At 38.5% G+C, this 27,354-nt stretch overlaps 1 protein-coding gene across 1 annotated transcript; it reads left to right on the top strand.

Moving 5' to 3' along the window:
• On the top strand, positions 1 to 23,989 carry NRDE2 (NRDE-2, necessary for RNA interference, domain containing). Its single transcript, XM_032232893.1, has 14 exons — positions 1 to 144; positions 1,380 to 1,479; positions 2,205 to 2,411; positions 4,959 to 5,105; positions 6,874 to 7,336; positions 9,788 to 10,193; positions 12,361 to 12,494; positions 14,989 to 15,112; positions 16,713 to 16,885; positions 17,309 to 17,695; positions 18,759 to 19,669; positions 20,335 to 20,473; positions 21,885 to 21,956; positions 23,142 to 23,989. The coding sequence occupies exons 1-14, from the start codon at positions 72 to 74 to the stop codon at positions 23,265 to 23,267; spliced, it is 3,462 nt and encodes a 1,153-aa protein (XP_032088784.1). The 5' UTR covers positions 1 to 71; the 3' UTR covers positions 23,268 to 23,989.
• Positions 23,990 to 27,354: the final 3,365 nt, after the last annotated feature.

Raw genomic sequence — 27,354 nt, 5'->3', positions numbered from 1 at the left:
GCCTTCCTTGCCCTATTGCTGGAGGCGGCAGTGGAAGTAATAGTTCTGGAGGTTTTTCGCGGCCTGCTGTGATGGCTCTTTTTCCTGCTTTTGCCGATGCTGCTAATGCCGAGGACGTACAAGCAAACGAAGGCTCGAACAGAGGTAATGACGTTGCTCTTATTTAAGTCCCTCAGTAACAAACGGGCAAAAAAGCCCTTCTTCGTTTAAACCATGTTTTGGTTTTCCTTCCGGACGCTTGTTTCTACAGATGCCCGTTGCAGAGACGCAGCGTTTTCCAAAGCAGGTCTTCCGAGTAGATGGAAATACAACTCCCAGAATTCCTCCCCGCTGAGCCACGCTCGGGACGATTTCTGGGAGGTGTAGTCCCAACGCTTCTGGAGCCCTCTGCCTGACAAATCCTTGGTGTGTGCAAAAAAAGTTCTGAAACTATTCATTGGCAGTAAAGCATATTGACGTATTGAAAGTTACAATTAACTGGATCTGTTAACAAAGCTGACTCTAAATGGACAGATATACAGATACTATATTGTTGTTGTTATTGTTATTGTCATTGCACAACATATGTGCAATGAGATACACCACTCTTTCCCTGTTAAGGTGACAGAAGGGATCTGGCTGAACAGAAAACATGCAACACGCACTTTATATTCCACAGTCTTCGTGGTTGCCCTTATAAAAGAGTCACACGGTGAGAATTCTAAAAAATCCAGATGCCCAATTTCCACATACTTTTGGATCCAGAGGGGGCTTTTTGAGAAATGGGTGCACTGCTGCTTCCTTGAAGATTGCTGGCTGCATTTCCTCTCACAGTGAGGCAATAACAGCTTACAGATTCGGGAAACCATCTCCCTATCCCAGCTGCATGAAGGAGCCCGGAAGGACAGGGTTCCTGTTCATAAGTCATAGAGGACATCCTACAAGTTCCCTTAAGAAATCCCTGGTGACTAAGCAGGAAGATATCCTAGTCGCTCTTGCAGCCAGATCTCATGTAATACAAGGCAAGCATACTAACATTGAGACTGTAAGGGATTTGCAGGAAGATGCATGTCATAAGCAAGAAGCAGTACTGTGCAGAGCAGCATCACTTTTTCTCCACAGACTTTGGGCTTCTTTATTTCTCTTTTGGCTGTCAGATACAAAAGCTCCAATAGCCGGATTCATGAATGGACATGAGTGAATATCATCTTATCGCAGGCTGAAAAACATATTTAGAGTTGCTGCCTGCCTTTGGTAAATTGTAGCCTCACTAATCTGTGCTGAAACAAATTAGCATTTAAGAGGCAAAGGAAAATTTAAAAGACCACCCATAACTAAAAAAACCTCCAAATGACAGTTTTATTGTATATTTATTTACTGTCTGTCTTCTCAATCTTTAGATTTAAACTGGCTGACAAATCAAAGCTTCTGCAATGAAGATGCACTGAGATTGCACCAAAATGTTTTAGAAATTACCCACAGTGCTTCTCCTCTCCAAAGGTAGTATAAGATCTTTAGCTTTGTTGTTCATAATGTACTTTTAAAACAGAAAAGTAGGGGAAGCTTTATATTTCAGTTTGGTTTGGTTTCTTATATATTAATACGTTTACGTTTATTAGGATTTGTATGCCGTCCACTCTCGAGAGACTCAGACTAATATCATCTGTGGGGGAGGGGAGGGTTGCACATCATGTGGGTCAGTCTGAGAAAAGTAGGATTGTGACAGTTGATGAAAGTGGCAGGAGCCTGAGGATGCCCATGCTTATATAATTGCTATAGCATTCTGTATTTATGCACACTAAATCACAAAGACTATTGTTTAAAATTTTCTCCTTCCTTTAAATAAGATAAATTCTAATTCTTTGTGAAGATGGAACAGTATGCTGCTCAGATTAATGTTTTTTACTCTTAAAATTAACTCTTAATTTCATTTTTTGGATACAAAATCTTTGTATCTTTGTTCCAGAGATGAGACATTTTAGAAGATTAGTGGTTGGGATAATTGGATTTCAGGTCTCTCAAACTAGAACATACCTGTTTGTCAAAGACAGGCAAATACATGATTTTATCGCTTTGTAAGAAAAATATGACATGTAAACTAGCTGTGAACTTTATAAATGCAGCCTAAATGTTCATATTTAACTTGTTCTGTGTTTGGAAAAACTGAACTTTAAAGTATGCTGTATAATCTGCGCCATAAAATGTGATTTTATCTGTTTTATAAGCAATACAGCCACCAGTTTTGAACTCCCTGGAGAAAATGAAACCAACAAAAGTTTTCAAGTGTCACCTAAAAAAAGAAAGAAAAAGAAAAAGCAACAAGATCACAAGAAAAAGAAAAAGAAAAGAAGAAAAGCATGGAGCACCAGTGGGTCTGAATCTGAGGATGGGAGAGATGATAGAAATAATGAAAAAAGAGGAACAGAATTAAAGTACGTAAGTACATTTCATTTCTGAACTTGCATTTCTCGTAGATCCAATCATTTCTTCCTTTTTGTGAATAGGATTAGTGACAAAGGTAGTTCAGATTTGAGAATAATTCATACATATTTTTGCTATTTTGAGTTTGGTGCAACTTATTTCCAAATAAATGTGTACAGGATTGTGCTTCAAATCAATGAGAATTAACAACTAAGGATGCATTAAAAATTAGGATGTCTCCTATCCTTTCTTTTAGGGACAAAAAGACACAAGTCGACTGCAGTGTAATTTGTATGGTCATCATATTAGAAGTGTCTCTCTGAGAAGAAAATAAATGGAAAAAAGTAGTGGTTTGTTGGATTGATGGGCAGGTAGATGAACAGGGATTGTAATGGAGTCAAAGTAAAAGGCAGTTTGTTTTGTTATTAGATGTATACCAAGTCTTTCATCTGGGAATTCAAGGCATTACACTTAGGGGCAATGTATTGCGCTTTTTGTCACCAAAATAACAGCTTTGTAAAGTAAAATAGACTGAGAGAGAGTAGCTGGCTTGAAGCCAGATAGTGAACTCAACAGTCAAGGTAGCCTCCCTAATCTATAATAACTTTTATGTGGAGATACAAGTCCTGTTGGAGTTTGGAATTACTTGAATGGGAAAGAAAGAATGCAGATTTAAATGGGGTCAGTACACTCTTTTCAATATTTGGAGATGCTAGCAATGTCTGTCCTCTGTTCAAAATGTGGAACTTGGGGTTATTTTACGCCTTATTTCTTATTGCCATTGTGATATGAATAACAAATAGACATAATGCATTATTAGAAACTGACTAGACTGTCAAGATCAAGCTGTAATGATAGCCATTTAAATTAAGTGTATGCTGTATTATTAATGTTTAGAATAACTGGCAGCCAGTCTCTGTACTACTGAAATCAATGAGTAATTGGCTGTAAATTTTTGAGAAGCTGTAATTTGACTAATGTTAATTAATCATTCATTCAGGCTTTGGAATGAAGCACTATTATAATACTAAGTTATATTCTGTGAATAATAATTTTGGGTTATTCACATTTTTTATGGTTATTCATATTGGGCAGAAATTCGTCATTGTCACAAGCAATAGAACTAAATATTAGAACCTGGCATTTATCGCCTTCAAAATCTGAATTCCAGGTTGGAATTTTAAGAAACAATTTTATCTTCTTTTGCTAACCAGAAATATGTACAAATGTCTATTAGCATGTCTTAAATTCCCTTGCAAACTATTCAGATTAATATGAGCTGGAGCAGAGAAAGTTTCTCAATAGATAATTTTGAACTTTTTAATGTATTAATTTAGCACTCATTTTAGAAGTTCAGTAATTTGGATGATCTTTAACCTGCCTTTCTTTTCAAATCCTTTTTCTGTAAATGTACTATTAATATTTTGAAACAGCTTTCGGCACAATATTGGGAATGATTTCAAAAGAAAACCAATACTAGCTTTCCATCAGTCATTTTATTCACGTTAAATAATTGTAGATATCAAGGTAATATCTCATGTTAATATTTTTGTCTTTAAGCTTTGTGATCCTTTTGTAATACTATATTGAATTGTCTCTTGTATTTCTTAGCTCTTGTTAATAACTGATTATTAATAAAATATCAGAACTGTCCTTCTGCAGTTAGATGCTTCCCCCACAAAAATAATATATACTTATGGCTTTAGAAATATAATAACTCATAAATAAAACACAGGGCGCCTGAAAATGCTAAGCCCCAATACTGTTTTAAATAATAGCAGAGGAAAAGTAATTATGTTTGCAGCACCTCAATGCAAATCCAGCTAATTCTAAAAGAGGAAATAATGTAATAGTAAAGAAAATACTTTACATATTGAATGAATTGATTCAGGATCCTACCTCTATTAAGTTGAGGCACACTCCATTGAAACTGATGTGGATTTTTTCTCAGCAGATACTGATAAATCCTACTGATGACATGGTAAATTTTCACTTCATTCAGTATTTGGCTTTTCTTTCCCTTTTTCATACATATTAAGGGATAAGAGGAAGCCTAAATTTTAGTTGGTTTAAAATATATTGCTTACATTTTTGTTTTAGATTTGATTTGATTTGTACTAGAGGTAATCCTTGACTTACGACCACAATTGACCCCCAAATTTCTGTTGCTAGACTAATCAGATGTTAAGTGAGCTTTGCCTCATTTTACAATCTTTCTTGCAATGGGGGTTAAGTGAATCACTGCAGTTGTTAAATTGATAGCATGATTATTAAGTGAATCTAGTTTCCCATTGACTGTTGCTTTGTCAGAAGATGGCAACATGTGATCACATGACCCTGGGAGACTGCATTCATCATAAATACATGCAAGTTGCCAAGCGGTTGAATTTTGATCATGTGATCCTAAGGGATGCTTCAAGAGTTGTAAGTGTGAAAACTAGTCATGCCACTTCTTTCAGTGCCATTGTAATTTTGAATGGTCATTAAACAAATGTTGTAAGCCAAGGACTACCTGTACTTATTTTCCACTTCCTTCATTTTAAAATTTATATTTGCAGCTTAGAAGAAAAAACCACAAATGTGCCCTATTCTTCTACTTGGCTTGATGACATTCAGGGCTTGACAACAGAAGGATTCAGAACAGATAAGAAGCCAGACCCTGCAAATTGGCAATATAAATCGTTATATCGAGGCAACATTGCAAGGTAATCAATCTGGGAGCAGTAACAGTTTAGATAATATTATTGAGAGTAAAATATAACTTCAGAATACTAATAATCTCCGGTTCAGGAAGAACTTGGGGCATCTTCTTTTATGCAATTTGTAAAAGGCTGAGCGATATTCTCTTCCTTTAGTCCCTCCCTCCCTCATTTTGGCTAGATGTGAGAACAAACAGCCCGTGGGCCCTACTCAATTTTGTGAAACGAAGCAGCTCCATGATCTGGAAGTGAGAGGGGAAGTTAGGATTTGGGAGTTTGCTGTGTAGTCACAATAGTACTTGACTGTAATATCTTTAGGTTCCTTGTCCTGTTTGGTATTGATATTTAACTGACTGCAGAATTAAAAATCAAAGCTAAGCTGATGAGCGTGCGGATGTTTTAAAAAAAGATTGTCCTTTATTTTTAAAAAATGTACATCTTTTCTTTTAATAGGCAACTCGTCTTGCACATAACAGGATCCCCTGAGAATCTTTCCACATTTATAATAGGTCGTAAAAATGTTTTGAAGCCTGTTGTCACAGGAAAAGACATTTGCTTTTTAGTGCCATAATTCTGCCCAGTGAGTTCATTTACTAATCACCACCTGAGTCCTAATTTAATAAGTTCCGACTCTGCAGAGCCAACAGTCGAATGGATTTGCACCTGGCCATTCTAGCAACACAGTTGACTTGCCTAAGTCTCACATCGGAGAGAGTTCAGTGTTTGCATCTGGGAATCCTCTGTTGTTGATTGTTCAGCAGCATTTGGCAACTTTCTCACCCAGCCTTGTCCTGTTTTCCCTCCCTCACCTAATGTGCAGCAGAGTAGGATTCCTGCTTTTTAATAGTGGAAAGGTGAACAGTGGACAAGAAAATTGCCCTGAAAAAATTGGTCATCAGACTTCCAGTTTGTGACCCGGCAACCAACCTGGCAGTGTGATGGAATGTGCATCTGTAGGAGCAGTGGGGGAAAGTTTGGCAACACAAGAGTTTTTCTAAAAAGAAGCCTAAATTAAGAGACTGTGCAATCCTGATCTGGAGGGAGTAAGAGGTTCAGAGTAGTCATCCCCCAGAATCTCTCAGATATATCCTCATCCTCCAGTAGATTAAAAAGTTGTAACTTTAGTTTGGCAAAATTCAGCCCATTAGATAAAAGCAAACATAGGATTGAGCTCATTTAAATCTCAGAGTCTTGTCTTGCACCTGACAAGAGGTTGTTCAGTTTATAGATATGGTATCCATTTGTAACATTTTAAAAATAATTTTGGAGTTTGAAAATATGCCATTATTCTGCACTACATTAAAAACAGCTCATATACATTGCCTTGTGCTTTTGGTGCTTTCCATACATAACAAACTTACTTCTTTTTAAAGGTAAAAATAAGTGATTTCCTGCTTCTAAGTAGAAAAGGCAAGGCATAAATTGAAATAATCGATAAATTCATTTTAACAAGGGATCCTAGATAATTACAAAAATCAAAAGCTGCCTACTAACGATTAACCCTGAGATTTTGGTTTCTGAGGTGGCAGTCCTGCTGATGTTTGCCATTTGAGGAGCAGTGCAGAATGTGTAGCAGTTGCTTTCCTACTTCATGGTTTGGTTATGGTGAATGTCTAATGTCCTAAGGGTCAGTAGTCTCTGGGAAGGTTCAGAGAGTTTGTGGGGGAAAATATTCCAGAACAAAATCTTAAAAGTTACAGTGATTAGGGTCTGAGAAAGACTTTTCTCCCTCCACTGCCTTGGGAATAGTCTGTTTTAATTATTGCTTTTAAAGGTATAGGAGACGAAGCAACTTCTGCCTTGGCCTTCAACCTAAGGAGCAACATATTATTTGGGAGAGCTCAGCAGTAGAAAAATCATCTTCCTATAAGCGACCAGAACGCTACTTCACAAAAGTTGGTCAGAAACTCTTGAACGAAGCAGGCATTCATGTCAGTGGTAAAAATCAGGACTCCTCATCTGGCTCAGCCTCCTGGATACCAATTTTGCAACCAGATCCAGCAGAGGCTCCTTCTACAAGCTGGGTAAACCCTCTTGGGGTTTATGATCTGCAGACCACGCTCTGGCTACAAGGAAAAGGGCCCTCTGCTGAACATGGCTTACTAAATAAGCAAGACCCTCAAGAGAACCCCCAAAATGTAGACTCCCTTCTAATGGCAAAGGTGGAAGAATATAACTGCAAAGTCAGAGAGAATCCCAGAGATGTCAAAGCATGGATGGATTTGGTTTCTTTTCAGGTAGGCATGTCTGTACTAACAATTAAGGTTGTATCTTTTCTTTTATGTACACTGAGAGCATATGCACCAAAGACAAATTCTTTGTGTGTCCAATCACACTTGCCCAATAAAGAATTCTATCTATTCTATCTACCATATTTTTCGGAGTATTAGATGCTCCAGAGTATAAGACGCACATTAGAAAATAAGAAAAACAATTCTACCTCTGCCTTCCAGCATCCATGGTATTCAACTGACTCATGGTAACAAGGTCAGCCAATGAATAGGCATAGCAACTAAGTCAGCCAATGAGGGCTATTTGGACTCTGAAATTTGCTGTGTGAGCAACAAGGAAACAGGAAGGAGCCTGGCTTAGCCAAGAATTGAAAGTGAAACTGCTTGTGTTTTGCTTGTGTTTACTGCTACCTTGAAAAACCTGCTTTTGTTAATGTATTATATATTATTATTTTGAATCCTGCTGAATCAGTTACTTGTGTGTGCTTTCTGAATGTGATTGCTGCTGCAAACTCTGACCAGCCAGGTCAGCTTCAGTACTTATTGCAGCCTGATTCAGCACAGTGAATTGGCAGGTGGATCGGACTGCCGGAATACCTCCAATCAGCTGTTCCAGGCTGCAGGGGTTGTCACAGACCATTGCTGCCTCCATGCCTCGCATTTTTGGCCTTTGGTGGGGCTGGGTGGGCTACATTTGGTGTATAAGACACAACCAAATTTTCATCCTCATTTTGGGAGGGAAAAGGTGCGCCTTATACTCTGAAAAATAAGGTATCGATCTAATGTAAAGTTATGACAAAAGGTGATTATTTTAGAGGTGCAGATTGGATTTTGGAATATTCTCTGCCTACTTGAGTTAAAAGCCCCTTTCCCCCTAATTCTGCAGATTTCCCTTCTATTTTTTAGAAGACCGGGCCTCAGAAATTGGTAGGTGCTTAGTATGTTGTCAGTGCAATTTTCTACCACTTCCTGCACTGCTTTGCCACTCTTATCTTCTGTGAAAAAAAGAGGATACAAATAGTCCCAAAGGTGCTTTTTCAAGAGGCAACTTGAAAACCTGCTTGTTTTCCTTTGGAGACGTTTCTCTTCTCATCCAAGAAGCTTCTTCAGCTCTGACTGGATGGTGGGAGATGGAAGGATTGGAAGCGGAGAATCCAGTCGATCCAGTCAGAGCTGAAGAAGTTTCTTGGATGAGAAGAGAAATGTCTCCAAAGGAAAACAAGCAGGTTTTTCAAGTTGCCTCTTGAAAAAGCACCTTTGGGACAACCATGACCTGGATGACTGAGAATCTCCATAGATACAAGTAGTCATCACTTACCAATCACTCCTTCAGTAACTGTTCAAAGTTGTGATGGTGCTGCTGAATCAGTGTTCTTCAAAATTTCATTCATCACTGTATCCCCATAATGACATGATTGTGATTCAGATACTTGGCAGCCGGTTTTCACTTATGAGAATTGCAATGTCCCACAGTTTGCAATCTTCCCTGCCAGTTTTCCACAAGCAAAGTCAATGGAGAGGTGGCTGGGAAGGTTGTAAGTCATTCTGATAAGACCTCCCAGCCATTCTGCACTCACAGTTTCCATACTGTCCACCCTCAGCCTGCACTCATGTCACCACAGACCAGGCTATCTGTCCCCTGGCTTTCCTGTGCTTACTCCTGCAATTGGGACTCTCCCACCTCCCTGAAACACTTTGCAACAATTCTGTGCTCCTTACCTGAGACTCCCACTGCTTCCTACTTAACAGCTCATTTGTCTTGGGATTATAATAGCAACTGGGATTGCCAGGGTTGTTGTTGCTAAGCGATGCGGTCACATGACATGTTTAAGAACCCCATCGCTTAGTGACAGTAATCCCACACCCAATTGTCATTGTAACCCAAGGACTCCCTGTATGAAGAAACTTTAATGTAAAATTAATAAGCTCCAGATATTTATGTGTTTGTCTGTCTGTCTGTTTGTTTTGTCAAGCGTGTATACGATAATAGATATAGGTACATACTAGATTATGAATACATGAAATGGATACAAATAAATGGGGTTGTTAGGACAGAGACGGAAGGCACGTTGGTGCGCTTATGCACCCCCCTTACAGACCTCTTAGGAATGGGGTGAGGTCAACAGTGGACAGTCTGAGGTTAAAGTTGTGGGGGTTTGGGGAAGAAACCACTGAGTCAGGTAACGCATTCCAGGCATTGACCACTCTATTGCTGATATATTTCTTTAAAAGTCAAATGGTCTCTTGGAATGTAACTAAGAGAACCAGAATTGAATTGGAAGGAGGAGATTAAGCAGGCCTGTGCACGTGCCTTGGCTGTTGATTTCACTTCCTCCAGTACCCAATTCAAATTTAATTGTTGGATTGGCTGTGGGTTTTTCTAAAGGACACACAGTTCTATTTCCATTTTATTTAAAATGTCTTATATTCTTTTTTGTTGTTGCTTTTATTTTTAAGGATGAGCTCATGAGACATCCTAGTTGTTATGCCATCAGTGAGGGAGAACGGGAAAAGAGAAAGAAATCATCCAAGTTAATACTGGAGAAGAAACTGGCTATTTTGGAAAGAGCAATAGAAAACAACCCAAATGAAGTGGACCTGAAACTAGCACGGCTAAAACTTTGCCTAGAGTTCTGGGAGCCATCTGCTGTGGTGAAGGAATGGCAAAAGTTGATTTTCTTGCACCCAAACAACCCAGCCCTGTGGCAGAAATATCTCTTATTCTGCCAGAGTCAGTTCAGTACCTTTACTGTCTCCAAAACACATGGCTGCTACGGAAAATGCCTGAGCACATTATCAGCTGTGAATGATGGCAGTATGGTATCCCATCCTGCACTGCCAGGCACAGAGGAAGCCATGCTAGGTAAGAGGGCATCTGAGCTTCTTCGGCCTTTTACAAGACCAATCCTCTCTCCTGTCATGACATGTTTGGGTCTTTGGGGACTTGTGTTTACTTATGAGGCATGAAGATGAACCCGAAGAATAGATCTAATCTCAGGTTTTGGTTTGCATAGATCATGGTTGGTTCTCATTGGCTGCTTTGGGGGTCCAATTTCCTCTCTTCTTTTTTGCTTGATTTGTGACCCTTTTATAAATCCAGGTTTTTGTAGATATTTCTACAGCTGACAGAAACTTTACTTACGAAACTCAGGACTCAATCAAAAACATATTTTCCAATATGAAGGGTAGTGGGAGAAAATGTGAAAAACATAAATAAAAAAAATGTTTTGAATCATAGTCAAATGGTCCTTTTGATCTAAAAGTCCGCTGCAGTTGCTTTTTCCACACAGATCTCAGGTAATTTCTTTAGAGAGACTTTAATACATGACATTTCTCTGCTGTATTGTGGGATCACTAATTATGATCTTGCCTTGGCGGAAATCCTTAAATAAGCCTGCCTGTTCAGCTGGAAGAGTTGTTCCCCTGAATCCTGCAGACTCTTCCTTTGTTCTAGCCTTCCAGTCTGGCAGTTGGACTGTAAGACTCAAATCTCTTCACAGCATCGCTATTTGCCAAGCTGGTTAGTAGTTGTGGGAATTCATTCTTCGTATATGGAAGATGCTATGTTGGGGAAGGTTGGGCTTATTATATATTTAAAGCATAAACCCACTAGAAGCCAGGGGCCCCTCTGTTGGAGTTTGTTGACCTTGGACTAGAGTGTTGGACTACAGTTCCAATCACCCTCCGTATTCCCGGTGCTGTATTAGCTGGAGTTGACAAGAGTTATGGTGTAATAGCTCCTGGAGGCCTCACATCAGGGAAGCTGGGCTGGCTATTTTTGATATCAGTGAACATAGTTGAAAGATGAGCTTGTTGTTAGGTTAGCAGCAGTATTTAAAAATACTTTCAGGTACCCAATTGAATCCTTTCTTCTGTGAATTTTATTTCTTTTGGAGAACCACATTGGGTTCAATCTGAACAATATTTGCCAGAACTGGAGTAAATTAATTTTGACAGAGTATTAAAGTTGGTAGACATTCCCAGATGGGAAAGAAAAAATACTATTGGGTGCCAGACTTAATGAGGGCTCCTTTTTAAATTGTGCCTCTAATGAGGAGTAGCTCTCCCCTGACGTTCTCATTTACTGATTAAGAATATCGAGGATTTGTCAGTCATTTATAATCTTACATGTTGTTGTTTTTTAAAAAAATCTTGTTTAAAAAGATATATCAGACTTTAAATGAGAGTCTTTGAACAGGAGATGAGGAAGAAAGTTACACTGAAGGCTTCTGCCACTTAGTGGTTATTCCTTTTATTGCCCGACAGAGTGACAACCTGTCAGAAAGGAACACAGTGGAAGTTGGATGCTTCAGGAAGTGGTTTAGGTAGGGTCACTCTGAGTTGATCCAAATGTGTCTACCTGGCTTTATTGTCAGAAGACAAGGCTCACGGTCTCAATAACTCCATGACTTGACAGTTGCCTTGTATGCACATGGCCATGAGTGCAGTCCCACTCATTGTGTCATCTGGCTGAAACAACTTCTATCTTTGGGACCCATGAGGAGCTGCTACAACTTTGAATGAGTGACAAAAATCGCCTGATATTCGTCTGTTACTAAGTTTATTTCAGCCATTTTTCTTCTTAATTTCTAACATAACAGACAAAAGTTTTTTTTTATGTTTTCAAATAAGTGACAATATTTTTTTAAAAAAGAAGTAGAAAATATGCCTAATGTGCAATTGGCTACACACCTACTGTATTCCAAAATATTCCTGGTTGCATTCATGAATTTGACCTCTGTTCTCAAAAATGTTACTTCTGTTTGGAGTTTTGCAAAACCTTGGAGCATTTAACTGACTGAACTGAAAGAAAACAATGATTAATCTTGGTTGGCAACATTGATTTCTTTTAAAAAGTATTACTTAAGGGGTTATATGTCTTCTTTTTTTTTTAATGTGGTTGCTGTAATTCAAACTCTGGGACTTGCTAATAGAGATGCGGTCATAAATAACAAAAAAAAAGAAAGAAAGAAATTGTCATCTGTATTTGAACTGCTGTTACATGAAATGTTGTTTCTTTTTCTCCCAAGCCATTTTTCTTCAGCAGTGCCATTTCCTTAGGCAGGCTGGGCATTCAGAAAAAGCTGTGTCCTTGTTCCAAGCCATGCTTGACTTTACCTTTTTTAAACCAGATAATGTCAAGGACTTGCCAACAAGAGGACAGGTAAAAACTAGCCTCTCTCATTCTTTCCAGTTTCTCTTTCCCCAACTAACATACTTAAAACAAGCGAATAATCTGACAAATGTATGAACTCAGCTGATGATTTCTAATACCCAGAAGTCATGCTATTGCTTTGTTCTATTGTTTTGTCCACAAGTGTGTGTGTGTGTGTGAGTGAGAGAGAGAGAGAGAGACAGACAGACAGACAGAATACCTGCTTTCTGTAGTAAACTACTGATCTTGCTGAATGCCCTTAAGGGAGATATTAACTCTGATTTGCTCCTTGAATTAGAAAACATGTTAATCTTAAAAATACTTTAGGTTGTGTGCCACGGACTGTACGATCATGAATAGCATTGCTCAGTGAGTATTTCTGCACCCTGATCATCCTAAACCAAATGGACTTGCACCTTGCAAATGGGTTGTGCCCTATAGCTCAAGGATGTGAGAAAGAATGAGAATCTGCCTCTCACCAGCTTGGAGAATAGAGGCTTTGCTTAGCAATAAATAGCTTAATAAGTGAATGCTGTTTTGCAATTATTTTTTATGCATTTCAAAATTGCTTTATAGTTGTTTATAGTTTAAATGCCAACAAGGCTGAATTTCAAATATATTAGTGGTTGGCAGATTGTCAGCACCAACTTAGAACAATGAAATAAAGGCCAAACAAGAAATGTCACAAGGATGTATGACTTTAACTGTATTAATCCTTTGGTTTCTTTATTGGTTTTTATTGCTTGAGGTAAAGGGTGATTGAAGATTATACAAGTTAAGCAATTCTAAAATCATTTTTCAATCAGGAATTGATTCAAACCTTAAACTGGCTTCTAATCAGAATACCAGAGCACATAAAACTGCTTAATGCAAATTTCTATTTATGCCTTGGAACAGAATGTTTCTTTTATGCAAAGAGTATAAGTAGTAATGATGAGCTGAGGTGTCCCAAGTATATATCTTCTCTTAGCCATAAACTCATTAGCTTGGTTTGTTGAGCAACTAAGCAGTTTTTACTGTTATATGACAAGGCTCGGGCTTGCCATCCACAGAGGATGAGGGTTAGAAGCATCTGATTCTTTTTCTTTTTGGCCACACCATGATTTATCTTTACATCCAGAAATGGCAAGCTGTTCATTTATTAAAACATTCCAGGATCAGTGGTTGGTTTAATCCTATAAATCTGTAGGATAAATTTTATCAGGCATCCCAGTGCAGACATAAAGGCACATTTGATTGCTTTAATTCAAAATATGAGTGCTTCCAAATTCTGGTTCCCTTCTCAAGATTGCACTGTGAATGAAAAACACAGGAGTAATTTTGGAATACATGGCCCATTGCTCTAGTTATGTATTCACTTTTTATGGTTCATCTGGGTGTACTGGATGATTTTAGGCAGTCTCACAACTAGAATTTTCATTTGCACTTTAAAATTGATATTTGAATAATCTTAAAAACCTACTTTTTCTTTAGCATTGTCCTTTTCTAATCCCCCCTCACCCCCTCAGCTTGGGTTAAAAACTGCTTTGTGTCAAAAAACAAATTGTATTTGTTTTTTACTTTTACTTCCAGTATTATACTTCCTTCAAAATAAAGAGCCTTCATCGTTTTTCTCTCTGCCAACAACTGAGATGAAATGCATGCTGGCTGGGGAATTCTGTATGTTCAAATCTAGAGGGCACCTAAATTAGAAAAGACTGATAGAGAAGTCATCAGTCTTTAAAATATCCTGGTCTTAGACCATCAAATTCTTTAAAGAACAGTGCTATACTGTCATTCTTCCTTTCCATTAATCCAGCGTTGGCCAAACTGACTAATAATTTGATTCCAGGATAAGTAGTGGTCATTAAGTTAGAGAAGGTATATATTCATTTAGATGTATTTATATTATTTTTATGTTTGTTTGTTTGTTTGTTTCCTACCTTTATTATTCTATTGTTTGTGTGACCTGTACTTTTATTTATATTTAGATTATTAAAAATAGCTGAGAACCAAATTAATTCAGAGGTTAAGGCACTAGACTAGAAAGCAGAAGACTGACTCTTACCTTAGGCATGATAGCAAGTTGAATGACTTTGGACTTGGGCTTGGGTAACAAAAACAAAAAAGCAGGCTGCATTTATGAGGAAAGAAAAATATAATATGTGTAGATATTAATCAAATAAATATTACTTTAGCACTCTTCCAGTTTTTGTGCAATTAGTCAATTGTTTAAGGCTATAGTGTGTACATATGGCTCGGGCAATTTTGAAGAAAAGGTTTTTTTTTAAAAAAAGAAGTAATAAGAACATGTATGGCACCATTAGTCATCTTTGGAAGATATTTTCCCTAACTTTTTAAATAACTTGTTCTAAAACTTTATATTAAAAATCCCAACCATTCAATGGAATATTTAATGGGAGATATTATAAGGACATTTTAAAGCGATTAATGAATTTTGGAGTCTTTAAAATATTGCGATTGTAATTTCCTGTATTTATTCATTTTCCACCCCCAATTCCAGAGGGAATTCTTTGAACCCTTTTGGGACAGTGGAGAGCCTCGAGTTGGAGAAAAAGGAGCTAAAGGTTGGAAGGCCTGGATGCATCAACAAGAGAAGGGAGGCTGGGTGCTCATCAACCCACCTGGTAATTACTTTGCATTTCAGATCTGAGGAGCCAAGGCACATGATAAAGTCACACTCTTCTATTGTTTCTGGTTTGCCCAAAAGAAATAGATAATTTATGAAATGTCTGCACTGCCTCGGTCATGCTAGTATGATTCATTATGTCCGCAAGTTAGAACAGTGTTCTCAAGTTCTTTGCTTTCTGGATTTATGGAATTAGAAATCCCATTTTACATCAGCTAGTATAGACACTGTCTGGCTTACTGAAGAAGAATGGGAGTTGTACATCAATATTTCTGTAGGCACTAGTTAAGTTAGGCTAAGCTGGAAAATAGTCATCTGCAATCATCTTGTTGAATCTAAGAAAAAATAATTTTTTTCAGTCCCAAAGGATGATTTCAAAAACAGAAGTGTTGCCCACATTTGTTTGTTTTTCAGTGTCCTTCTGATTTTAGTGAGGCTTGAATTATGTAAATTGCTTTGAAAAGGCGGAAGGCCTTAGGTTATAAAAGTGAACATAAAAGTTCTGGCACAATTAAACACTTTTAGCAATGACATTTATTCAGCTTGTAAATGACAGGTATATGAACATGTAGTTAGTTGGAGGACTAAGTTCCTTTGTTTTTTATCATTTATTTGGTGAAGGACAAAGTTCTCACTGATTATGAACAGTGAGCATTTGTTTTACTATGATATTGATTTTTTTTTGTTCCTTCAAATCAGTGTTGACTCCTGGCAACTGCCTGGACAAATTACTGCAATTTTGTTGGCAAGATTTCAGAAGAGCTTTGCTATTGCCTGCTTCCTAGGGCCAAGTGAGAGAACTGGTTTTGTGCCTCAGTCGAGACTGGAACTCACAGTCTCCTGGTTTCTAGTCTGGTGCCTAAATACTAGAGCAAGGATGTCAAACTCGAGGTCCGCAGGCTGGATCTGACCCATGGGGTGTTTAGATCTGGCCTGTGGGGCTGCCCTGGAAACAGTGGACTGGCCTGTAATGTTTTCTGCCAGTGAAAACAGAGCTTGGGAGGGGCCCATGCTCTGTTTTCACTGGCAGAGGACTGCAGGAGAATCTCCCCAGCCCTGCCCAGACCACCACAGGTGCCCCTGACACGAGTGACAAACTGACCATGCCCACTCTGGCCACGCTCCCTGGGCCCCCAAGGTCAAACACAACCCTGAGGCGGCCCTCAATGAAATTGAATTTGACAACCCTGCATTAGAGCAAACAGCACTTAAAAAAATAATCCTGAATTACTTCCCTTTATTTAAAAAAATCTGTAGAAATATTTTTGCTTTTTCTTGTCTTTTTTTTTTAAAGCATGAAGTAATTCAAAACTTTATTCTCCTCTAAGAATACTCTTCTTAATTAGGTAAACCTGTTTGCCCTGGCCTTATCATGCTCATTGTCCCTTTGGCATCATGTCTCTAAAAGGTGGTCATTCTATGGAAGTTTCAAGAACAAGGATGTTGAAGATTGAACTTGCATGCACCCTGATCCTTCTCAGTTATTATGAGCAGTCGTGGCCATCTTACAACGAGTTTTTAAAATTTGTAATAAACTTTTTAGAACTTACATATCCAGCTGCAATTTTGAAAAATTCACGAATGCGATTTTTAAATAGACGAAGATGAGGAAGATGCAGAGGATGAAGAAGAAATAAAGGATAGATCTCTACCAAAATGGCAAAACTGGCTTCATATTGAACGTTCCCGGGAAGCAAGACACTGGTTGCCCTGGCGTCCAGAAAAAAACAAGAAACCGCCGTTAGAAGATTGTGAAGATCCAGAGAGGCAGGTTGGTATGATGCAATATGGCCCACGTTTATTTTAAGAGAAGCTTTTTTTATGGTGCTGGTGGACACACCTGAGACAAAGATGGAAGCTGACACTGAATGACTACTTACAACTGCTTCTAGGAAGATGTGGGCTGGGCAAATCTTCAAAAACACATGCCTTTCATGGAAAACGTGGTGTTATCAGCTCCCATATTTCAAAGTGAAAAATACAATGTATCTGCTCCATTCTTTCTATAAGTGCCTTGCTCGTGTGTTTTTGGCTGATCAGCATACATCCAGATTTTGGAAGGATTGTGTATTTAGTGCTGATTTTGTTATTGTGTGCCAATTTGTTTCTGATTTCTTCTGATAAATGTTAGGTTCAGGCCGGTTTATGTTTAAAATATATTCCTTACAATAACAGTCCTTTTATTATTTCATAGGTCTTATTTGATGACCTTGGACCATCATTGATAAGACTTTCCAGTCCTGAACTTCAGTTTCAACTATTCTCCTCATTTTTGCAATTCTTAGGAGTTCCATGCAGCTGTAGACTTTCGCCTTCTTCTTTCTATATCGCGATGGATGAAAATAACTCATTTGGCAATGGGTGTAACAACCAAGGAATTCTGACTTCTCTGGATATGCCTCTTTTTGGAGTCAGTAACATTGGTCATATGGACTCAATGGTCCAAGGAGAGAAGCATGTGACTCACTCTAAGGAAGGAGAGCAATTTATTCAGAATCTTTTCCATATGATGCTGCCCTTATTTTCAGGCAAAGACAGATCTAACCTATGCATTTTTTGGCTTCAATATGAAATTGCTAAGGTAATGTTCTTTCTCTTATCTTATACAGATAGTTGATCAAATATATACATTATATCCACAAATCTGTTTCTAAAGTTGACAGTTCTGGATAGAAAAGGATATCCAATATAACTTAATATTCAACATTTCAGTCTGTGACATAGCGCATACTAAGGTGGGTTGTGACTGGGATGTTCTGGATGCGGGTTTAGACTAATGATGAATGCAAAGGTTGTGTAGAAAAGGTTGTGGTTCCCAACCTTTGTGGCTTGGTGGCCTGGCTGGGTGGGAGGAGGGAAAGTAGGCCGCATGAGCAGCTGGTGTACACAGAAGAGAGCAGAGAAGCCTTTGGAGCGCAGCTGATCCACTCAGACTTATCCGTGCAAACACATTTTGCAAAGGCAAGGAAGGTCTGAAGCAGTGCAAAATTGCTCCCCCAAAACCTTTTGTCTGTTTGCAAAAGCTTTTGGTGTGGAGAAGAGAAGCCTTTGGGGCACAGTCTCGTGCTTCTTCAGATTCACCAAGGCTGCCTGACACTCCAAAAGTGGATGGGGTGTCCTGCACAAGTAGCCTTGGTGAGACAGCAAAGCTGAGCAGGGTGCACTCCGCCCATTCAGCCTCTGCTGTCATTCCTCCGGTTTTGGAACATCAGGTGAAGGCGGCTTGGCGGCCCAGCTGGTAGGGGGGAAAGAGAACTGGGACATGTAAGTGGTAGGCTGGCATGCACACACAGATCCACTCCTGCAAGAGAGAAGCCATTGGGACGTCACTCATGTGAGCTGGGCTGTGAGTACCAGTACTTGGTGCTCGCCACACACATGGGACTGTGCTAGTATGCGCCGGCCCACCACTCACATGGGCCAGTTGCGAATAGGACGCGACCTAGTAGTAGGCTGCAGCCCACAGGTTGGGGACTCCTGGTATAGAACATTTATGAAAACAAAAAGTATATATAGATAGCAAAGATAAATTGCTGTTGATTGGTGGACCTAGCTGGAATGCATATAAATAAATTCATTATGTTGTATGCAAAGTACATTACATTTTAAAGCTATTTCTTAATTTGATTTTGTTGACTTTGTAGGTTGCTCAGTATTTGAAAATGGGAAAGAAAAAGAAACTAAAATTGCAAGGCAAGAAAAGCAAAAAATTAGCTAAAAATCTTCTTAAGGCACCTGACAACAGAAATAATGTTTCCCTTTGGCAACTGTATGCTTACCTGGAGTGGCTACTTGGCAATATAGAAGATGCTAGAAAAGTTTTTGATACATCTTTGGGGATGGCTGGAATTAGTGGAATTCAAAACCCCCAATTTTGTCATCTTAGCCTTCTTTATGCTAAACTGGAAGCAGAATTACTAGTAAATCTAGAAGGAGCTGTAGAATCACGTGCAACGTACATATTGACCAAGCTGGCTGAAAGGGGACATTACGTTCCTTATCATGGACAAGTATCATCGGTGAATGTTCTGAAAGCTCGAAAAATGTATGAGCACCTACTTCAAGATTGTTTAACTGAAAATCTCACTTCTGATCAAGAACATGTTAATGGTTCCAGCCATCTGATTGGTTTGGTTGGTTGTTACACTCTTTTCCAATATTTAACTCTTGGAATTGACTCTGCAATGTCAGTATTCTGTCAGGTTTCTCAAAAGCTGAAAGACAAGGATCCTGGGGAAAGGCCTAGTGGTCAACATTTCACGACGCCTCTTGAAGCCCTCTCCCTCATGCATGTAAGCTTACTCAGGTTCCACATAAAAATCAGTGTGTATCCTTTGAGTCCTCTTCGTGAAGTACTGTTGGAGGTTTTAAAGAGATATCCCAGCAACCAGTCTTTTTGGAGCTCATACATCCAGATCCAAAGCAAGTCCCACAATGTTAGCAAAGCCCGACGGTTTTTTGATGCTGTTACAAGAACTACACAATCGCTGGAGCCTTGGCTGTTTGCAATCCAGCTGGAGCAAATGAGGAAAAAACTAATTGAAATGGTCCAGAGGTAATGTCATCTCTATAATGATGGTCAGGTCAGTTGGAGAAGAGCTATGAAATAGAAAAGGTGTTTTGTTTTGAACCTGAAACAACTGCACTCTGTCAGCCAGTTGTTTCAGGTAGGATGACTGAAACTAAGGAACTTAGTTGTTCCCAGTTTCTGCCAAGACAAATTCTGGAAAAGTTTTGCCTCCACTGCCATCCTTGGATTTAAGCAGAACCCACCCGTTCACCTAGCCTTGGGATGGTCAGTTGTGTTGAATATGCTCCACTTGAATCCAATGCAGTGGCACCTCAGGGAGATGAACAATGGGCAAGCAAAGGATGGCATACGTTGGCTCTAGCATATCCAATTAGCACAGTTTATCTTAACTGGTCCAGTCAGCAGTTCTGTTCTTACCTTTGTTGTTTAGTTGTCTTTCTTCCTCTTATGAGCTGATGACTAGCTTTTTCCCCACTGCAGTCATTGCCAAAATAAAGTTGTTATACATACAAAATGAAAGTATGAACACGAAAAATAAATGTTAAATATAAAGCGAGATATCCTATGCAGTTCATCTTGGAGCCCCCAGGAGAACCTTAGTCACATAGAATCATGTTGCCCAGTGTTTCCTATATGCTGATGAAGACTCTTGATCCTCTTGTGACCATTCAGTTTTTGCTTTTCTCCAGGGAGCCGACAGGAGATATGTATGCAACCATTCCTGAAATTGGGTTAACAAATCGAATCAAAGCTTTATTTGAACATGCAATTCAGACTGAAAATGGTGCTCATTGCCCATTGCTCTGGAGGTTGTATATATGCTTCATGGTGAGTGCATCAACATTTGCCTTACGTTGTGTAATCCTGTAGGTAACCTCTGAATATATTACTGATTAAAAGCTTTTAGAACGGTACATTTTACAACTGGTTTTATGCCTATGGGTGCAGTGGAAGTATATGGATAGCAGAATCACTAGAAAGTTGTTTATGTATTAAATATATTTGCTTTGATATTTTGTCTTGTCTTTGTTAAAGTAAGGTAAGGGACACTAAGCTTGTGCTGGGGGATGGAGTGAGTTCCTGTCCTCTCCCCAGCTTCTTTCAAGCCAGCAGTTTGAAAGCATGCAAATACAAGTAGATAAATAGGTACCACTTGGTGGGAAGGTAACAGCATTCTGTGTGCCTTGGCCTGTAGTCATGCTGACTACGTGATCATGGAAAATGTCTTTGGACAATGCTGGCTTCTTCAGCCTAGAAACAGATGAGAGTCAGAAATGATTGGGCAGGGAAAATCTTTAACTTTAAGTGAACCTATAATTTTCCATTAATTTCCCATATTATTCCTAGACCTAGGAACAGATTGACAGGAAGCAATTAATTGTAAAATAAAAAAAGAACATTTGCTTCTTCATCTCTGAAAGCAAATATTAGACTGTCATTTTATTTATGTACTTGTACAATAGTGAGATTTGTACATTCTTCCTTTACCAATTACAATTCCAGTAATTGGTTGATAGGACAGGGATGGGTAGCCTTTCTCAGTAGTCCAAAATTGTGCTGCCCAAATCACAATTCCAACTGTGCAGTATTAGGTTTAAATTTAAGTGTAAAAATGAGGACCTGGCCTTTCACTCTGATTTTTTTTTTCTTTACTTCCCCAAATGTAGGTATTTGTGGCCTGATTTCAGCCTTAAATTGTTTTAAGTTAGGGTAGGACAAACCATCCCATCCTCTTAGAACCTTCAGATTCTCAAAATGAGAATTTAGATCTGTCTTTTGGGGAGTGGATTAGGGCAATTTTAAAGGTGGTTATGGGTATTTTACTTTCTACCAGAGGTTTCCTAATCCACACTTAAAATCCTGGTTATGGGGACACCATAAAAGCTCAGTCTGGTTCCTGTTATTGTGGGATTATTTCCTGCTGCACCCATTTGGAAGGTGAGGAAGTCAAATTGCATTCCTTATCACAACTGCTATCAGGCCAGAGAAGGTTGTTAAGAGCAACTCATTACAATATGAATGAGCCTTAGCAAACAAATTGTTTCCTTGCCCTTTTTCTGGACCATCTGCAGGGAGCATTTTGAAAAGTTTCACTTCCCTTTTGTTGATCACAACTTGTTACGTTTGTTCATTTCTTCTTCTTTTTTAATCTCTAAACTAAAATATATATACTGTAACTCATAGCTTTTCTAAACAATTGCTCTTTTAAAGTGCAGCTTCTTTTCTCTTCCCTTTGCAGGTTTCTATGGGAGATAAGGCAAAAAGTAAAGGCATATTTTACAGAGCGCTTCAAAACTGTCCCTGGGCAAAAGTAGGTTTCCTTACTTTGTAATAATAATACAATTCCCCCTTCCCCCCCCAAAAAAAACCCCTACCATTTTTATGTTTCGTTGATTTTAAGGTCTTCGTGGTGACCACCCAGAATTGTTGAGTCAGGGAGCATACAAGTTTGAAAAACCATTGTATTAATAACATTAATAATGTGTTAAAGTATATTGTGAATTTAAAATAGCAAGGAATAAAAATTATGGGGAGTTCGAAATAGCAGTTAGACTTATATACCGCTTCATAGGGCTTTCAGCCCTCTCTAAGCGGTTTACAGAGTCAGCATATTGCCCCCAACAACAATCCGGGTCCTCATTTTACCCACCTCGGAAGGATGGAAGGCTGAGTCAACCCTGAGCTGGTGAGATTTGAACAGCCGAACTGCAGAACTGCAGTCAGCTGAAATAGCCTGCAGTGCTGCATTTAACCACTGCGCCACCTCGGCTCTCGGGAAATATATTCCCGGGATTCAGGGGTAGGTTTCTGCTGGTGTTACTGCTGGTTCGGTGCTCCCCACGTGTGCACAGTTGCCTTTAAACAGGTCTGCACATGCGCAGAACATTAAAAATGTCAAAAAAAAACATGCAGCGGCAACCGGGGAATCAGTTCGGGGGCATGACGATCCTACTATTCCTACCGGTTTGGCGACCCAGTCGCCATTTCCACTACTGGTTCACCTGAACCGGTGCAAACTGGTAGCAAACCGCCTCTGCCGGGATTGATTAAATATTGTTAATAATTGGCATTATTAGCAACCCTACACACTCAGGACATTGAAGTTATGGTGGAATATTGAGTAATTTTAAAAGCTATTAAATGAATTACTTAGCAGGGGATAATAATTATAGGGCAAAAAGAAATGTTATTTATATTTAAATGAATTATTGGAAAAATGATAAAGGATTGTGGAAAGAGACCAATATTGTTGAAGTTGAAAGATTTGAAGTATATATATTTATTCATATTACTATTGTTTTAAGTGGCTTAAAAAAGTCTTGACCCAGTCAATGTACCGTCCATTAAATATGAATGTTTATTCTAGAAAAAATTAAAACAATATATAAAAAGTTTGATAAATCATTGTTTTATACTTGTTCTTTAAGTGAAAACTAGGTTTGACTTATCATAGCAGTGAGGTGAGTTGATAATTTTTTTATTGATCTCTGTATAGGTATTATATATGGATGCTATGGAATACTTTCCAGATGAGCTGCAAGAGATCCTCGATCTAATGGCTGAGAAAGAACTGCGAGTACGGGTACCAATAGAAGAATTGGAGCTGCTGCTTGAAGACTGAAGAAAGATATGAAGACAAATGATCAGTGTGTTGGTTTAATGAGACTTCAATAAAGCTAGGGAGAAAATGTTTGTGACTAATTTAGCATCTGTAAAAATGTAGAGATTAAGAGTTTTATTTTTTTTATCCAAACATGTATTCCGTTAAGTGCAGATATGGGTAAGGCTTTTAAGTAATACTCATAACTGCCTCATTGCTAAAAAATACTAGTCCAGATATATAAGCCAAATACATCTAGAATAAAGTACAGTTGAATGGGAAGTTGTTTGTTTCCAGTTGATTCAGATTTTATGGATGAATGTTTATTCAAGATTGAAACACCTTGGAATTGTACAGATTGGTTAAGCTTGTAGAAGTATGCAGCAATTTGACAGTTTAGAAGAAATTTTTAATTAATGAAGACTGAATGTTTTTATGTTTATTATGTTTATGTTTATTGTTTATTATGTTTATTGTGACCCAGGGGCAGGGAAATGTAAATATCTTTGTAAACATAATTACAAATGTTATGTTGGAATGTGGACTCTTTTAAAAATGTTTTGTGTTTTGATTTGTCCTTCATTACTATATTGAAATTTATTGTTCATTGACGTACAAGAAAAAAATGATTTTCCAAAAATACTGTGTGGAACTGTTGCAATTAGCTTATATAGGCTGTTGCTGAAATAGGTTGAAATAACAAACATTAAAACAAAGCATGCATATGGATTCTAACATTTAAAGCTTTGCTGTTTACAATTATATATCTGTCTTCTTTAGTTAATGTTTACAGATTTTAAAAATGTAGAAGTGTAGCAAACGTAATCACAATGGGAGAAAATTCTAAAAGTTTGTAGGGAAGGGCACTTGGAATACAATAACTTATATTGCACTGATTGGTGCTTTCATTCAGTGTGTCTGGGCACCGCTGATGTTAATAGATTATAGTTTATATTGAAGCAGTGTTTGTCTGTGGTGGTGTGAAGTTGTGGTGGCACAATGGTTAGTGCACTATTGCATGCCAACTCTGCCCACAGCCAAGAGATTGATCCTGACTGGTTCATGATTGATTCATCCTTCTGTGGTTGGTAAAATGAGAATCCTGATTGTTGGGGCCAATAGGCTGACTGTAAACTGCTCAGAAAATGTTGTAAAGCACTATGGAGTGATATAAATCTAAATGCTGTTTACTTACAGCAGCAGTGGCTTTCAGTGGCTTGATCTAAAACGTAAAAGGGCTTTTAGATTCAGCCTAGCCAGAGAGCATTTTTAATTTAAAGCAGCATCCGGTAGATAGTAGCGCTGATGAGCCATACTTGTTCTGGTACAAGTGTGGATGTCCCATACAGATAGGCTCAAGGCTGAACAAAGTCACCATATTAGTTAGCGGGTGGGGAGAAATTGAAAGGTTTTGCCACTGCCTCCTTCCTAGCGATTAGTGATCGGCCCAAGGCCACCCAGCTGGCTTAATTCCCAATGCGGGACCAGAACACACACACACACACACTCACTCACTCACTCACTCACTTACTTTCCCTCACTTCATCTCTCTTAGAGTATTTAAAAGTGTTAAATTTTCCAGAAAAAGAAATCTCTTCCATATTATAGGCTACTAGCTTCTTATTTCCAGGTAAGATGAGAGCAGCACCTTCTGCTCAAGGTTAGGGAAATCCGAAAATAACATAATAAATAAATAATGCTGAGCAATGCCAAGTCTTTCCTGATTTTGTACAGAGGCTCTGGCCCCTTCAATAACAAGCCTGGGAACTCTTTTTTAAAAAAGTCATCACTCGAGCGCAATGGTGAACTTTCACATGCTATTGGAGTCACAGTAGAAATTTCATATACCCACGCATTGAAAAAACTCTGCTTTGAATCGTCTAAAACTTCTGAGTATATTTTAGATTTATAACCACAATAAAATACAGTGGTTGTTCACCGTATTGAAAAGAGGAACAAACTGAAACTTTTGGTTAATTATTCATTATCCTGAGAAACCATTTCTGCAAGGTACAATTAAAACTAACTTGCATGCTGTTGATAGTTAATCTGGTGAAAATATTCATTCAGGCTGTCATAAAACACTAACAGGACCACAGAAAAGCCAAAATAATATTCCCAAAGACGTTATTTCGTGGGACAGGGAGTTTGCTTCACCCACTAAGGTTTTTTTTAGAGCGTTCTAGAAAGTACACACTTGTGAACATTTCATCTGCTTGGAAAAGTGCTGGCATGATATATTATCTGGGCTTTTTGACTTGTAAATAATTCATAAAACCAATCAAGCACCTACATTCAAGTTAAACTCAAATTCAGAAATGCATTTGGCACCTATAAATAATTTGGGTTACACATAATAATGATACTGCCAAAGTTAAACAGTTCAATCTGTTCAGCTGTATTCACAGCCAAAGAAACTTGAGCACTGAAGGAATCTCTGGCATCTGACCCAGTTACGCTGGTTTAAACTTGCAATGTGGATATCAGCTTATACATCTGCTACAAATATATGCAAACAAGATATTTTTTAACTATTTACTAAGCTTCTACCCCTGCAATTTTTTAGAAAGCAAATTAGTGAGATTGCTTCCATCATGACCTCATTTTCCCAGACACAGTATCACCTAGATAAGGAGATTTTAAAATAAATTACAGACGTACAATCACTTGTCTTTAAAGCATGGCTCTGGGGCACCTAGATTTTCCTTGCAAGATAAGGCTAGGAGCTGGATATTTATAGCAGGGCAGTTCTTTTACAAAAACAGAGACATTAAAGGTGGGTTGAGCAGATATTCTAGGAATAGTCAAGTGGGCATCAATGGGCACCAACCTTTGTACTAGAAAAAAGGGCAAAGAGATCTGTGGCCAGGAAGCCCACAATCAAATTTATCTGAAATCTAATTGGCAAAAGAGCACCTATTTATAACTGTTTATAATACTCTACTGCCAACATTTATTTCTGGTCCCCATATTGACACAGGCTGCCTTGTTGAGCTTGACATAGTATGTAAGCAACATTGGTCATACATGGTTTAAATCATTCATGTCAGCAATGAGAATTCCCCCTTAGGCTTACAACATTCTTCATTCAGAAACAGGGCATCTGTTATATTTTATCTACTGTATGACAGGGACATGAATATGGCTTCAATTGTTTTGAATAATTCATACATAACATTGGTGTGCTGAACAGCCTGCTACACTTTCATTTTAGTTTTCAACTTGCTTTTACATTGCCTAAAGGGAAAAAGAACTTTGCCCATGATACCCACTACCATCAGCAATAGAGAATTGAACTACCAAGGATTTACTATTCATCTAAAGCAGAATAATTCAACCTGATGAATTTCTACTGTTGTACTATAAAACCCGTTCCAAGCAAGCCTGGTAAAATAGGAAACAGATTTAAGGCTACCACTCTCAGTGAAAAAATCAGATTATATAGCCCTGTATTTGGAAAGGGCTCTGGGCAAGGTTATGCATTGCTTAACTACTAGCAAGTCTTTTAAATACCAAAACGAATAAGCAGAATTGGTACCAACACAAATTCCATTTATATCTTGAAGGAAAGGACGGATTTTTTCATTTTTCACTTCATTAAATCTATGAAGCTTCTTTTGGAGCATACAAAGTATCCCAAACATAATGCAAAAAGCATCATTTTAATGGTATACAAGAACCTCCCAATACTGAATTTGTCCTGCCAGTTTGTCATTGGTAAAATGGAAATGCATGCTAACAGGGGTGGACAATTAATTTTCCCAAGGGGCCACGAGAAACTGGCTGAACCAATGTAACTTGATTTGATGTCCTCAAACTCCCTCACCTCAACTCCTCAGGTTGCTCCAGGCAAAGGGTGAGCGCTGTGCTGGCGTAGAAAAGCACTTTCTTCTTGCCCTCCGATGGCTGCCAGGTAACTGCATGGTTACTATGCAGTGCTGAATCTGACTTGGCTTCTTCTGCTCTCTGCGGTACACGTATTTACATTTGATTTCTAATTTCTGATTGACCTCATGGGTCAGAGAGGAAGAGCTAAGGAGCTGGATGTAGCCTGGGGGATGTAAATGCCCAGCTCTGCATTAGAATAAAACTTTATGAACTGAGCTGG

The sequence above is a fragment of the Thamnophis elegans genome, chromosome 1 (genome assembly GCF_009769535.1).
Source record: "Thamnophis elegans isolate rThaEle1 chromosome 1, rThaEle1.pri, whole genome shotgun sequence".
Classification (NCBI taxonomy): domain Eukaryota; kingdom Metazoa; phylum Chordata; class Lepidosauria; order Squamata; family Colubridae; genus Thamnophis; species Thamnophis elegans.
Note: the sequence above shows the minus strand (reverse complement) of the source record. Positions and strands in the feature narration are given on the sequence as shown.